The following is a 15463-nucleotide window of genomic DNA, read 5'->3' as shown; positions in this document are numbered from 1 at the left end:
TTTCCTCACAAATTATGCTGTTAAACAGGAATATTAAACAAATCAGTCAAAATACCACTTCAACAAAACCGTTGATCAAACTCGCAGATCACAGTAGGCTTGTCTGTTTCCCTATGGAGATAATCAATGGGATTTTTATTTCAGGAGTCAACATGAAACCCCATTAGAGTTTCACTGTATGGACAATGAAATAAATATTTTTCAAAATATCTTCTTTTTTTTTCATTTCACAGAAGAAAGCAAGTCATACAGATGTAAAATGAGGAGTAATTTATGACAGAATTTTTGGCTGGACTATCCCTTTAAAATCAAGGGTTTGTTTTTTTTAATCATTTTTTACAGTATAAAATACTTCCAAAAAAGCCCAGTCATCAAGCATTGTGTGTTGCCAACCAACATACATACAGCAGAAGAGAGGATGTGAGCAGAATGGACCCTGCTCACACAAAACAAAACAATCCCACTTCCACTCCATACCGCTCACACACACACCCACACACACACACACACGGACAATCTGAGTCATTCCAACAGTGAAAATGTAGTCCTAAAGGCGATATATCAGCACTCATAGAGCGCTGCACAGCCAATCAGATTCAAGGACCAGAACTGTCCATCTAAGCTAGCGGACAGTACATGACCACAGCTGTCTCATGGGAAATGTAGTCTCATCAATAAACCAAAAGGAAATTAAGTTTACATTAATAGAGTTTCAGGAAGACCTCAGGGTGAGGGAAAAAATAATAAAACCTAAGCCTCAAACACTCTAAAATGCATGTATCTTTGTCATTGGTCGTAGCACACATGCAGTTTGATATATAAAAGGATATGCACATATGTTCAACCCAGTGACAAGACACATCGAGTTTTGTATAAAATCTCACCCATCACTCCAGACCATTTAACACCACACATACATACACGTAATATATGCATCCGTCCTTAAATGCATTGTCAGATTTTTCTTTAAGCTACATACACTTTCAAACTATACAACAATGGCTATGAATTAGCTTTCAGTTTACCTGTTACATTAATAAAACTGGCCTCCACTCGTATCCTGCTATAATGGCGATGCACTGACACAAGCTTATTCGAGCATTAAATGAAAAGTCAAATCAAATGAACATTAACATTTAACATACAGTCCTCCTTTTTCCAGCCATCTGTCTCCCTGAGGAAACAGAGCATTTAGTAGTGGTATTTTCCAAGGCCCTGAGTTCGAAATGACTTCATTTGTTCATCTGAACCATTGGCAGCCCATCTATTCTCAATGCTCGAACGGTTATGTAATGTGATCAGCCCTCACGCCGTGCAGGTTTTGTTACTTAGTAAACAAGGGTAAATAATCTACTTGAAAAGGGGAAAAAAAGACATTGACATCATTATGTATATTTGGGGCACACAAAGCTACTCTTTATTGCTGTAGTGTCAGACTAACCTTTGAAGTCTTGTGCACTATTAGCAAAAATTGTCTGGTGAGATCCAAGAACACCTTGGAAACCAAGTAAGCCCTTTGTTATTGTGTTTTGCTGATTTAATTTTAATACTTCGGTGTTCCTCATTTCAAAACAGTGGCTCCATGAATGAAATGACAATCCCGCAATTAGGTCCTGACTAAACCACAACACAACTGACGTAATGTACAGAGACCCAGACGTCATGGATGGACAGTCACTACCAATCAAATGACAATGAAGTTCATCAACAGGTCAAGTCTACATGTGATATTCACCTGAATATTAAAAAAAAAACAAAAAAAAAACCTTAGGGGTGCTAAACATTACAGCAGGCTAAACTAAGATATTTGGAGATATTTGGAGTGTCATACCTAGAGTTGCTCCATTTGCACATGAATACAGTGACCAAGTCTAAGCTAAATGAAATAAAGAGCAAAGGAGTGCATTTTTTCTTCAAAGAGGAGGAATAATAAATCCTACTGCAGTCCAGTAACCATGCTAAAGAATATTCATGTATAAATAATTGATTCAGTTGCAAATCCAATCAACCTAGTTTTGTCAAAATGAAAGCTAAATATCACCGTCTTGTGTTTTCCTCATCTGACATGCCATCCGAGGACCAAAATATAGCAGAGGCTCCTGGGTTCTTGAAGAAGCATTTAAACCCCATGGCCTGTTCATCATCCTTTGTGTCTGGCTGTATTCAACACCCGTGAGTTCATGTAATCCACAGTCTAAAATCCTTTGAGGATGTTTTTTCTTTTCTTTTTTCTTCCTTTTTTTTTGTTTTTGTTTGCTTGGTTCTTTTTTCCGGAGCATACAAAAAGTCCCCTCCACCTAATCAAAATTATAAAAATGGAAGCCACTTGCAGGGAATAAAGTCACATAGAGAAATGTTCTTGGGTTGTGGGGAGGAGAACGGTTACCACAACAATGCGCGCCACCTATTCCTTGATCCAGAGCATATCAATAAAAAAATATCTGAGTAAAAACCTCACTGCTTTCTTCCAGCATTGACATCTTCAGTAGTTGTTACATTGAACTTCTTTGTAAAGAGACTCTCTCATCTCCTAATGCAAAAGGTAGGAGATTACATATTTCTACATTTGCACTTATATAAATATATAAACAATAATTTAAATAAACATGAATAAATAAATAAATAAATATATAAATAAATCTGAATAAATAAATAAATAAATGTATAAAAATTACAGACAGACAGACAGATGATAGATAGATAGATAGATAGATAGATAGATGACTTCCTCCCATTAAGTTCGGTCACTCTCTAAAACAAATGCTTTGCTTCAGATTGAATGTGGAACGTTGTTCTCTTTCCTCAATGATGTACAACACAAATACAAACAAACAAAATAACAAACGAACGAAAAACCTGTAAAAAGTATGTGTATACTGAAAGAGTTAAAATCCTAAAATCTTCATTGTAATGGAACTGCATTAAATCATTGAACACAACATGCCCTCTTTTAGAGAATCAATCTCTTTTACTGTATTTTTTTGAACTGTATCTCCTTATCTTTTCAGTTCCTCTATATATATGCTTGTAGGTGTATCTTTTTTTTTTCCTTTTTAACTAACTTTTAAGAAAACTCCCAGCATTCCGGCATACGGAAAGCTTTGCCTGTACTGTATGTCGTCTCCTGACCTGATTGTTCAGGCAGCTGTTTGAACAGTCCCCTTCGGTCTAGTCATGCTCTAAGGGGCCAAACTGCTCTCAGGTCTCTCTATCCAGTTTCTCTACAGTCCTGTTGGACGTTTACCACAAGCAAATACAAAATGGTAACAGGTCACAAATGAAAACAGGGAGATAGAGAGAGAAAGACTTTGAGATGGAATGCCACATGTCAAACTGCTCCCTGAAAAAAACAGAGATCGAGTAGTGGACCTTAGAAATAACTAACACTAGGTAAAGTTTCATCTATTTCTCCTGGAGCCCACAATTGTTATTTGGCTTGTACTTTCCCCGTCTTTTCCTTGTGCTGCCTCCGACTGACTCTCTCTTCTTGCTTCTCTACTTTCTTTCCAGGGGCTGGTGATTTTACCCTGTGGCTCTTTTATGAACACTTTTTCTTGGGTTGTGAGAGTCCCGTGGTCTAAGCTGCCCGTGCTGTTGCACTTTTTCACAGACGGGGGCGCTACAGAGCTCGGCAGAAGCAGCGACGTCAGCGACAGGCTGCTCGGCGTCTCTGAGAGCTGCTGGCTGTCACACGTCTGGTTAGAGCCGCACCGTACCATCCCTACATTCTCATCGGAGCCTTGCCGAGTTCTTCCTGCACTGATGTCCGTTTCACAGCTGCTCTTGCTGCGCTGGTGTCCCCTCGTAGTTTGGAGGTTCTGGATGGCTGGAGGACTGGGTCTCACGGTCTCCGTGGAGAGGCTGGCGCGATCGTTGAGGAGTGTGTCCAGCAGCGGCTGGGTGGTGGATACGATGAAACTGAGCCCTTCTTCCATGGTGGTCGGTAGGCTGCTCTCTGAGCTCCCCGTAGCCAGGGAGGAGTCACTGTGAGATGGATACTGGGGGCAGAGAGGTCGAGTTTTTAGCAATGAATTGATAATCAGTACGTTTAACATGGACAACAATACTCCGATATTAACATGATTAAGACAATACTCTACCATGTAAACAAGAGATTTTTGATTTCCTTAATCCGGCTAAAGTCATACTCTAAGTAAACACAAATCGTATTAAGACTTATTCCTATTTTAGTCGCATTATCGAAGTGCAGTATAGACAAGTATACTGACTTAATCACACTATTACCGTCGTGTAGGAGTTTTTGCCGCATTTTGTGACAGGATACACATACGGCAGTGGTCAACCGTTTGACGGCAAACAAAAAATTTAATTAAAACAACTTTCTCCAACCAGTCCTTACTTCGTATTCTCATCCAGTACCTCCGAGTTTGTAGTGGCGGCATGAATGAAACGTTGCCGAATGAAAGGGTAGCCTGTTTCTGGAGAATTTGTATCCGCCGTCGTCTGTTTGCATGTATTGCATGACAATAACTGCACTTGAAGCTTTCGTAAAATTAAAAATTAAACACCCAAAACTACGTCAGATGGCGTCACGTGGGGGCGTAAAACGTGTGCCATTAATCGATCTATGTACTATAACATGTAAAACGGAAACATGAAAGGAATATTCTAAAAGCAACTCTAGAATAAGGTAAATAAGGTAAACTATTTAGAATAAGGTAAATAATTCGATTACTGATGTCCATGTAAAAGTATTGAGTGACCCGCAATGTATAAGTTGTACATGTGTGTAAGATCAAACCTGTGTGGTGAGCAGCCTGGTGTTTGCTCCAGGAGAGCGTAGAGACGCCCATGAGGCTGGGGAAGTTAGCCGAAGCCCTCTTGGTTTGTGTTCCGGTCGGCCTCTCGGAGGTGCGGGGAGGGCCGCTGCAGCTGGGTGGAAGAATTCAGCAGGGAGACGGATGGGAGTGGTAGAGCGGCTCGAAGCTCCAGAAACCCCTGGGTGCTCCTGATTACTGCTGCTACAGGGAACTCCACCTGCACACAAATTCAGTTACTGAATTTAAACTGAGGTAGCAAACAGGATGCAGATTTGAGTTTGAACGTAAGGAAGTAGAATAACACTCTAACAATGTTGGTAACAAAAGCTGTAGGCAACATGTTTAGATAATCAAGTATTTGTTCAAATGCCTGTCCAAATGTTGTCCAAACTTTCAAAAATTAGTCACACTGAACAATGTTTTGAAAGTTCCCAGCATGCATTGCAGCTTGAAATAATTATGCGGTAACTATTATTAAAAAATGCCACTGGCTTAATATAAATATATATTTAGTATATATATTTCAAATTTAATAGAATTTAAAATCTGGCTTAATTTATGCTGATGTCACTATTGGCACTGTTAGTTAGCTGTCACATGGTTCAGAGTTCATATTTTCACTGAATTTATTTAATTTGTTGACGTTTGTGAGATGTGTGTAATATGTTTGCCTCTAGTTTTAAGAGGCAAATAATGCCTGGTCATGTCAATATAATGATGAAACAACAAGGTTTGTAGCTCACTGCATTGATAAATGCTAAACAGTCTTTTCAAAGTTTTCAGTTGTTAGCTGTTACATTGCCTTTTTTAAGTTAGGTCAACTGTTTTTGTAGTGTTCAATTCAAATTGTTAAAGGGATAGTTCACTCAAAAATGAAAATTCTGTCATTAATTACTCACTCTCATGTCATTCAAACCCGTGAGACCTTCGTTCATCTTCGGAACACAAATGAAGATATTTTTGATGAAATCCGAGAGCTTTCTGACCCTCCGTAGACAGCAAGGGTCCTACCACGTTCAAGGCCCAGAAAGGTAGTAAGGACATCGTTAAAATAGTCCATGTGACATCAGTGGTTCAACCGTAATTTTATGAAGCTTTTATTCATTTGTGTTCCAAAGATGAACGAAGGGTTTGAAATGACATGAGGGTGAGTAATTAATGACAGAATTTTCATTTTTTGAATTTAATGTAATAGGTTGCCTTTTTGAAGTTAGGTCAACTTTTCTAGTGTTGACCTAACACTAGAACTGTTCTAGTGTTCAATTCAAATTCAAAATCTTATTTGGAAAGTGAGACAATTTTTCTATTCTGAACTTTGCACAACTAATGTGCACAATACCTTTCTGGCTTTGTTCTCCAGTATCATTCCTGTAGGATGTGCCGCATTACCTATGCTGTGACGAGCAGGTGTGTTGTGATGTGGACTTTGAGAACCGCCTCCATTCACTGCCGCCCCATCCTCTGTCCCAGAGCTGTGAACCCAAGAGGCTCGCCGTAACCTGCTGTGACCTCTCCCTCCAGGTTCTTCAGTGTTTAGGCACTCATCACAACCCCTTTCCTGAGCAGAAATATTAGCAAGAGCTTTCAGGATCCTGGGGAGACTTTCAGGTCTCTTAAACGCTAACATCTTACTTTCTTGGTAAACTAAACACTTTTAGGCTCCCTGCATTCAGGGCTTCCCTCGATAACAGTAAAAGAGATTAAGGAACGATTAAGCTCTGCTTGATAATCTGAGCCATCTGCCTCACATACTGTCCTTTATTAGGTTTCTCTAACAAATAGCTAGAGATGTTTATGTCTGCTGAAGAATTAAACTGGTTGAGCAGCAGAGCTACATGCCCCATGAGACTGCAGGATTTAGACTAACAGCTTATAGTTATTTGATTTCTTCAGTCTAATTAGTGCTAGTCTGTGGTCATTCTCACTGATTATATATAATTAAAGGATCATTGTTTGGGATATAAGGGATTACAGCAGTTTATACATCAGATAGAGGTAAATCATTTCCAGGGGGACAGAGTTTTCATCTGTTACTGAGCATAAGCCACTATTAAGGGCATGAAAAAAAATTACATCAAAACTATATCAACTTCAAATGCTATCTCTTAAAAACACTCAAATAATTCAGCATTTATAATGTTACAAAAGATTTCTGTTTCATATAAATTATGTCCTTTGAACTTTCTGTAAATCAAAGAATCCTAAAACTATCATGGTTTCCACAAAAACATTAAGCTGCAGTGTTTTCAACTCTGATAATAATAAGAATTCAGCTTTGCCATCACAGTAATAAGTTACATTTTAAAATATATTAAAATAGGAAACAGTTATTTTAAACTGCAATACTATTTCACAATATTACTGTTGCATAAAATAAATGTAGCTTTGGTGAGCGACTTCTTTCAAAAACATTAAAAAAACATTCTGACCCCAGATAATTAAATGGTAGTGTGTATAACTCAAAAAGAGTGTTGTTGATTATTTCTAATTTACTTAGACAAAACAGTACAGCATTTTAATATTAGCTATTTATTAGTCATTGGCCATAGCATGAAAGTAATTATCAACAATCATCAATAATAAATACAGATATTAGCAAGAATCCTGAAGAGTGCCAATACCTTTAAACAGATTTTCAAATATTTCAAAGTGTAGATACTAAGATAATTGTAGGGGTGAAGCATTCAAAATGACAAAATCGTTTTTCTGAGAGAACGTTCACCTTGCCCTCTTTGACAGCCATCTGGTACATGCTCTGCTCGTCCAGGCTGAGGTCATCAGGCAGCGCTGATGAGGATGACTTATCTGAGAGCTGCTCCGACCTCAGAGACGCCTGCTCCAGTTCAGCCATGTGGATCTGCTGTGGGCAAGAATTTATAGCAATGAGAATTGAGAGGGTTTTTAATCATTAAAATCCTTCCCCACTATTTGGATTTCTGCAGACTTTTTCTATATGCCAGTCTAACAGCTTTGTGGAGTTTGCAGAGTGCTGAAATGAGTTTGAGTGATAAAACTGTGAACAGAGACTTTGGATTGTTGTGGACAGCATGGTTTATGTCTGACAACGTGAAGATGACTTTCCAAAGAAGAAATCTGGGTAATTCAAGAAGAGAGACGTTTAGAGTCAAACAGAGTGAGTGGGAGAGAAGAGCTTGCAAATCAGAGATGTATGGAGAGCAGAGACAGGGGAGTGGAAACAGACTGATGGACTGACATTGTTGGCAGCCTGGCAGAATGTCGGGATGACAGGTGAGGAGGTTATGGCTTGAATTACTTCTTTCCTAGAACTACCCCTGTCCTGTCCGTCACTGTGATGGGACACAAGCATTGAGAGATTTTGTGTGTGTACATTAAATAATGTGCTATAGTACAATAACATCAGTCAATCTATCTATCTATCTATCTATCTATCTAAAACTGAATTTAAAGTCATTCTCTATTTATTTGTGAAGATTTAGACTTAAACTCGAGTGCATTAGCAAACACTGACACAGCTCCAGTGTACCTCTTGCGGATGAGTCCTGCAGTCCTTGCAGACGGGTGGGGAGGAGTAATGATGGAAGACGGAGCCAGAGAGGTTGTCAATCATCAGCATCTCCCCTTCAAACGAATCTTTGATAAGCAGAGATACACTGTCCAGCCACAAGTTCTCCTGGGATACAAACACATATCACCAGAGTTAATAACACACAGTTATTAACAATAACTCACTAAAGTAAGTGCAGGGCCAATGACTGGGGATCTGGGAACACTTTTCCAAAATCTATGATGAGGGAGCACACTAAGTCTGAGTAGTTGGGAACTGTAATTCTATAACATTTGGATGAATTGAAGTATATCTTATAGGGATGCAACATTATAATTCAATATAAATAACAACAATATAACAAAAATTGAATCCTTATTTTTATATAAATAAATCCTGTAATATTGGCCAATATAACCATTCTGGTGCAATATACTGTGCATCCATGATAGCACACTTTGTAATGGTCCTTGCACTAGAAAATAGAACATCCTACCCACCTGTGCGCTCTCACACACACACACACACACATTAATGAGAGGGTAGGGTCAGAGAAAGGGTCTCCTTCACTGTCACAGGACTGGTCTTAATGACGGCGTTTGAGAGGACAGCAGAGCTTCAAAGAGCAGCTGTGCAGAGGGCTAAACCTGCACACACACGTTTCACAGTCACACACTCCACACACACTGTATCCGCTCAGCAAAATCCTTTGTGGAAAAAATTCAAAGCGATAAAAGTTCGAAAACACGTCTGAGGCACCTCAAAAGTTTTTGAAATTTGGCTCATCTCGAGGGCTCGGAACACGTAAACAAAAACCTTTCGCCCGAATCAATCAACGTCTGTTTTAGCTTCCCTCATAAATGCCACATCACTCACTGCTAATATCAAGATGATGTAAATGTGGTGCAAGTACAATTCCAGAACAATCTTCTGAGAGAAGGAATAAAGATCTGACCATTCAATATTCAGTTACCCAACAGAGCAATTTAGGAAGCAGTCAAGTGAAGAATCAATCTAACACAATCAAAATGTAGCGTTGTCTAATAGCAGTCATTTATTTCTCCAGGTAATTGTGCTCTTTGCGTCACTGCCAAATGCTTTTGATTTCCTACAACAATAAACAATTAAGTTGAAATGACTAATTTGAGTTAAATGAAAATTGATCAGGCTGGCCTGCCTGCTAATTCGAAGTGCACTTGGTTATTAGCAAGCAACCTCTCATGTACAATAAACAGGACTAAGAAAAGAGCTCTTACAAACACCAGCAAACCTCAGCACTTCTAATGAGAGTTTGACGGCAGGACTTCACACTTAAGGCCTGACACCAACTCACAGGCTGCTATTATCCCCTGAAGATCAGCACCTAGCAGTGGCCAGTGTTACAGGATCGCATACACCTCTGTCGTCCAGAGGTTTAAGTAACCAATTTATGGTTCCAGCCATGACCCACAGAGATAATGGCCCGCTTGGGTCTGGTTGCGGCCAATGCACAGGGCGATACGGTCACGGCCTGTAGTGCGAGAACAATCATTTTCAATATGGCTCTGATCACGAGTGCCACATTTATGGGTGTTAGAGTCTCACCTGCGCCGGCGTGGGTCATAATTTGTATCAGCCGGATGGAGTGGGGAAATGCTGTATAATTGGCAGGGATGTAGTTTTAATGACATTTCAACATATGGTAGTATCAGTGTCTCAGCATATGGCTACCTCAGCGCTCCTCAAATCGCAGGTCTCCATAAATCGAAGCGCAAGAGTGTGTACACCCCCAAACCATCTCATTTAATAAGCTTTCTGGCGGCTTCCTGGTGGCAAATCACTCAACACATGGCGCGAACAGGTGTGAATTCAAGGAAAAGCAGCATTTGCCGGTTTTGCACTTTTCTGAAGGTTGTGTTTTACAGGTAGATGAATCAACCGGAGACGGTCGTGAACTCGATACAAGGCGATACAAGGCACAGTCTGACTCTAGTCTGTTCGGCGCTTTCTCCTCTGCTGACTATAACTGCGGTTTTGCACAATGCTGATCATGAGGAAAATTATGTGTTACTGGGGACCTAATCAGTACATACTGTTTCCTCCCAGACCGACACATTAACGCAGACTGAGTCTCATTCACTAGCTGTGCATATGTGCGTAAAAACTGTGTAGCACGTTCTATCCATCCATCCATTCTTTTTATGTTTTTGAAAGAGGTCTCTTATGCTCACTAAGGCTGTATTTATCTGATACTTAAAAAATACAGTAATATAGTAATATTGTGAAATATTATAACAATTCAAGATACCTAATTTCTATCTGAATATACTTTAAAATGTAATTTATTTCTGTGACCTTTTTTTTCAGAATTCTTTTATAAAGTTAAAAAAGAACAGCATTCATTTCAAATATTTTTTTGCGACAATGCAAAAGTCTTTTTTATTTATCTATCGCCTAAATTCCTTCAAACTTAACGACTTTTAAAACTTTTTTTAAGTCTTTGTCAAGTCAACATTCAAAGTGATTCTTGAGAAACTTTTGCTTTTCTTCAGTTTGAGTTTCTTTGAAGTCGATTCATTTTAATTCTATGTCTTTACATTCAAACTGGTAAAGATCGCAATTCTTCATCCTGTTTCCTCAAATAAATTCTTAATGATACACAACCCTGACACTAACCACATGAAATGGAAATAACAAAAGGCATAATGCAACTCAAACCACACATACACAAAAATAACAAGGCATAATGACATGAAAAACAATTCTATACAGACATGCAACTAGCTCTGTTACCCATTTTTCAAGGATACGGTAAAAATCAAATATGCATACTCGACAGCATCATCTGGTCTTACGGGTTTAGAACGACAAGAGGGTGAGTAATTAATGACATAATTTTCATTTTTGGGTGAACTAACCCTTTAAGGACGAGAAGAGCTGTTCAGCAGAAATGCTGCACTCAGTGTGTCAGTGTGCAAGGCACAATTCAGAAGCGATGCCTAGAGTGGGAGTGACTTCCCACTGCATTTCAAATATGTTCTGTTATAAATACACACTGAACTGTGCTTGAACTCGGGACGTAAACCTCTCTTTCACAATCTGCTGCTCAGTTTTAGCAAGCTTAACCGGTGTAACAAATAACAGTATGTTTGAACTGCCAAATCAGTAGCCAATGCAGCTTATCTTTGGATAAATACAGTAAGAACAGTAGAAGATAAGGAAAAGTGCAAAATATATTCAAATATTATTCCAAAATACATACAAATCTAAAATCATTATTATAAAGTGTAATTAGAGTAAAATAAGATTACAAGAAGTTCAAGTTTAGTAAACATATGGATATGTGTGTGTATATATCCATCCTAACACCCAATATAAAAACAAAAGCAAAAATGAAGCTCATTAATGACACATTTGCATTCCTCGTGTCTCTAACCTTCTTCCGTTCTGCTCTCTCTCTCTCTCTCTCTCTCTCTCTCTCTGAGGAGATGAAATGCTTTCAGTCTGCTGACATGGCTTCTGCTTGAAGTCAAACTAGTTTTTCCAATTCCTGTTTTGCTGACTGTCATGCATACCTCTTTCCTGTCTCTGTGTCTGTCTTTGTCTCCTCCTCTCCATCTCTCAGCCCCAAATCTGCAGGTAGTGATAAGGACTGAGCTCACTGCATGGGAAAGCCGCTGCTGTCTAGTCTGTGGTGTTTGTGTGCGCCTTTATGTTTGTGTGTGTTTGTCACTATCGAGCCGAGACCCTGAACAGGTATGGGACATCACTTCCTGCAGGCAGTGATCTGTGTCTTTGGATCTTAGTATTCAAATAAACTAATACCAGCACTGGGGCTAGTTTCAGCACATGCCCGCACTGCGACAGCTGAAGTAATGAGACATAAGGGTATCGAAAAAGTCTTTTGAGAGTTTTGGAGACTTATTTGGCTCCATTCACTAGACTAAACTTCTAAGGAGAAAATGTGGAAGAATTTGCTTGAAAGATTACCAACAGCTTCAAAGCAACAGCTATCTGGACTGATGTGGCACTTTCCATGAATATGGTACACCCATATGGTGTCCAATACTGTTTTTCATCAAGCATCAAGCACCCAAACCTCATTTTCTCTGACAACAAGTAGATATGTTGGACTTGACAAACAGTTCGTTTTATCTATCCTCTCTTGCTATTCAATTTATTGTGATAATTTTTTTTTAATTAACTAATTTATATACCAAAAGCATACATATTTAGCCATTTTCCACATTTTAAATGTTATATGATATCGGTTCATGACAAAAAAAAGTTATATTTCTTAAAAGTGTCTAGAAATAAAATGTCAGTAAAATAAATAAATAAATAAAGCAAAATGGTGGTAAGGCAAGTAAACATTTTCATTCCATTTTCTACGTTTTTACAAAATATGTTGATCACAAACGGTCAACAGCTCATCCTTTAAAACTGCAACCAAATGAAATATGAAATGTATGAAATAATAAACTTTTCATAAATTATATTTAAAAAAAAATTGTACTTTAATAATATAATATTTAGCTAGCTAGTCTCTATATGAAAAATAAACATGTATTTTTTATATATTTCTATACAAAGTGACATATCTGGCTATATTCATTTAATTTTAATTTTAATTGAATTCTATTACATTAAAACTGCTTACATGGCAAACTTCATAAAATTATTAGAAAGTAAAACAGCTAATATAATATTTAGTTTGACCTCCTGAGACTGACAATTAAGGTTTTCTGAAGGTTAAGCATTTTCTTTTCACTGACCATTTGTTAAAAAAAGAAAAGAAAAACAATTCTTTAGTGTTTGTATAAAAAACTCCAATTTGTATAAAATAAAAATAAAACCCTGCAATGAATTCAACTCTTCAATTAGCATTCCGTTCCTCCTTTTTCCTCTTCTCTCGGCAGTTACATAATCTGCTGCAGAAGCTAAAAATGGACAATTAAAGACAATTATAGCTCCACAATAGCTGCCTGACAGTGAGTCATCACGGCGTGCGTGTGTGTATGTGTCTGTGTGCACCACAACATTTGTCAGTATTCTGTTTTTAGCAATTCAGTCATGCATGTGCGGAACTTTTCTTTCCTGGTGGATCTGGTTCAACAGTTAATCATTTGATCCTTAACTTAATAACAAAAGGTGATTAATTGTAGTTTAGCGTGTTTACATATCTAAGAGAGCATTGCAGACTGACACAATGTGTTGCCATGGCGACAGGACCCAAGCTGGGGTGAGTCCCGAGGCTCCATAATGAAAACGTCTCATTCTGAGGCTTCTCCTTCCCCCTTATTATGCCTCTTTTGTCCTTTTTAGCAGACCCAAATCATACTCTAACTTCATGAGCAAAGGGCACTAACATTTTTCCATGCATGAAGAAAATGATTGCTACAAAACACTACAGACACCACACACACACTCACACGTACAATGCTTTCAGAAATGCTGCAAAAGTTTGGTCACTTGACCATATATATAGATATATATATAGATATATAGATAGAAAGTGTCCATTATATTCAGTTTGTGCATGTCAAAGAGGCAGGTAAAATGAAATGAATATTTTTTTGAATAAAGCAAATTTATCCAAGTCTCTTGTGCTCACCAAAGCTGTGTTTACTTAATCTGTATACAGTAAAACACATAAAAAATAGTAATATTATGAAATATGATTACAATTTATTTGATTGTTATTACAAATTAGGTGTTACGTGTTATTATAATTTATGTGAAGGCAAATTACTCTAGTCTTCAGTGTCACATGGTCCTTCAGAAATCATTCTAATATGCTGATTTGTTGCTCAAGAAACATTTCTTATTATCAATGTTGAAAAAAGTTGTGTTGCTTAATTTTTTGAAACAGAATCCTTGTATTATTTCAAATAGATACATAAATAAATAAATAAATATATTGTAAATAAATAAATAAATCTTTTGAATGGTAAGGTGGGGTAATGTAAGATTTATAATAATAGCAGGGATGCATTAAATTGATCAAAAAGGAGAGTAAAGACTTTTACATTGTTATATAAAATGTAGACCCCTATTAAATGCATATAAATAAAATGTAGATCCCTTATTAATATTTTGAATTTACATTTTGGGATTGAATTTACAGCATAAATATAACCATATTGTGATATTGGATATACCATAAATGTGATTTAAACTCACTCCTTGCTACAGCCATTCATGCATGAATACATCCAACCAAATCACATATTCAACAATTCATTCATCCATTAACAATCAGTCAATCTATCTATCTATCTATCTATCTATCTATCTATCTATCCCATTATCACTCCAATCATCAATCACATCTACAGTATCCATCATTAATGTGGCCATCCATTCAGTCAAACCTTTTCTTAATAAATACATTCCTCCTTCTACAATCTATCCGTGCATATCTACAATGCATCCATCATCCATTAGTCATCAACACAGTGACAATCTATTCTTTCTTAATTTCAACCAAATCATCAATTCATCAATCCAATGCTCAATAACCCAATCTCTTATCTACCATCTAACCGAATCATAATATTCATGAATGCATTCATCCATCAATAAGGTGTTCATCAGTCTATCCATCCATCCCCTGCCATCACTGTGTGTGTCGTACCTGGGCTGGTGAGTAGAGTTTCCTGGCGCTGTTGGGCTCGTGGACCCCTGGGAGTGTGTTTGGGGAGTGAGGTGGAACAGTAGAGCTGGGTCCAGCCCCCTGATGCCCCCCACTGCTCCTCTCCGCTCCAGACCCTCCTCCTCCGATGCAGCAGAGCGTTCCCTGGGCCAGCTCCAGCTCAATCTCCGCATCCATCTCTGCCTCCTCCTGGGCTTCTTTGTTGGAGTCGTCCAGGTGTTTCATCAGCACTGCCACGACCACATTGATGAGAACAAACTGGGCCGTGAGCACAAAGCTCACAAAGTACAACGGAGAGATGAATTGTAGGCTGGGATTACAGGCGTATTCGCCTGGCGGGCATTCTCGAAGAGTGTCCTACAGGAGTGAAGAGAGAGTTATGATAAAGATATTTGAACTTCTACCACAGTTAGTTACGTTCAATTCATTTGACTGGACACATCACACTTCATTTAGATCTATTTTCATTCATGGAGTACAATAGGTGGACTGCAGTGATCAGCATTTCTGTAATTAGATTTT

The 15463-nt window shown here is 38.2% G+C and overlaps 1 protein-coding gene across 1 annotated transcript in view; it reads right to left on the bottom strand.

Moving 5' to 3' along the window:
• Positions 1–2856: 2856 nt before the first annotated feature.
• Positions 2857–15463, bottom strand: part of cacna1ia (calcium voltage-gated channel subunit alpha1 Ia) — a 102375-nt gene continuing 89768 nt past the window's right edge. Inside the window, exons 31-36 of the mRNA XM_016545628.1 lie at positions 14924–15298; positions 8287–8433; positions 7504–7641; positions 6171–6339; positions 4763–4998; positions 2857–3998 (exon numbers count right to left, since the gene is read on the bottom strand). Coding sequence (XP_016401114.1) covers positions 3399–3998; positions 4763–4998; positions 6171–6339; positions 7504–7641; positions 8287–8433; positions 14924–15298 — 1665 coding nt within the window. The 3' untranslated portion in view covers positions 2857–3398. The remainder of the gene's footprint in view (positions 3999–4762; positions 4999–6170; positions 6340–7503; positions 7642–8286; positions 8434–14923; positions 15299–15463) is intronic.

Source organism: Sinocyclocheilus rhinocerous, unplaced genomic scaffold (assembly GCF_001515625.1).
Source record: "Sinocyclocheilus rhinocerous isolate Xijiao unplaced genomic scaffold, SAMN03320098_v1.1 scaffold189, whole genome shotgun sequence".
Lineage (NCBI taxonomy): Eukaryota > Metazoa > Chordata > Actinopteri > Cypriniformes > Cyprinidae > Sinocyclocheilus > Sinocyclocheilus rhinocerous.
Note: the sequence above shows the minus strand (reverse complement) of the source record. Positions and strands in the feature narration are given on the sequence as shown.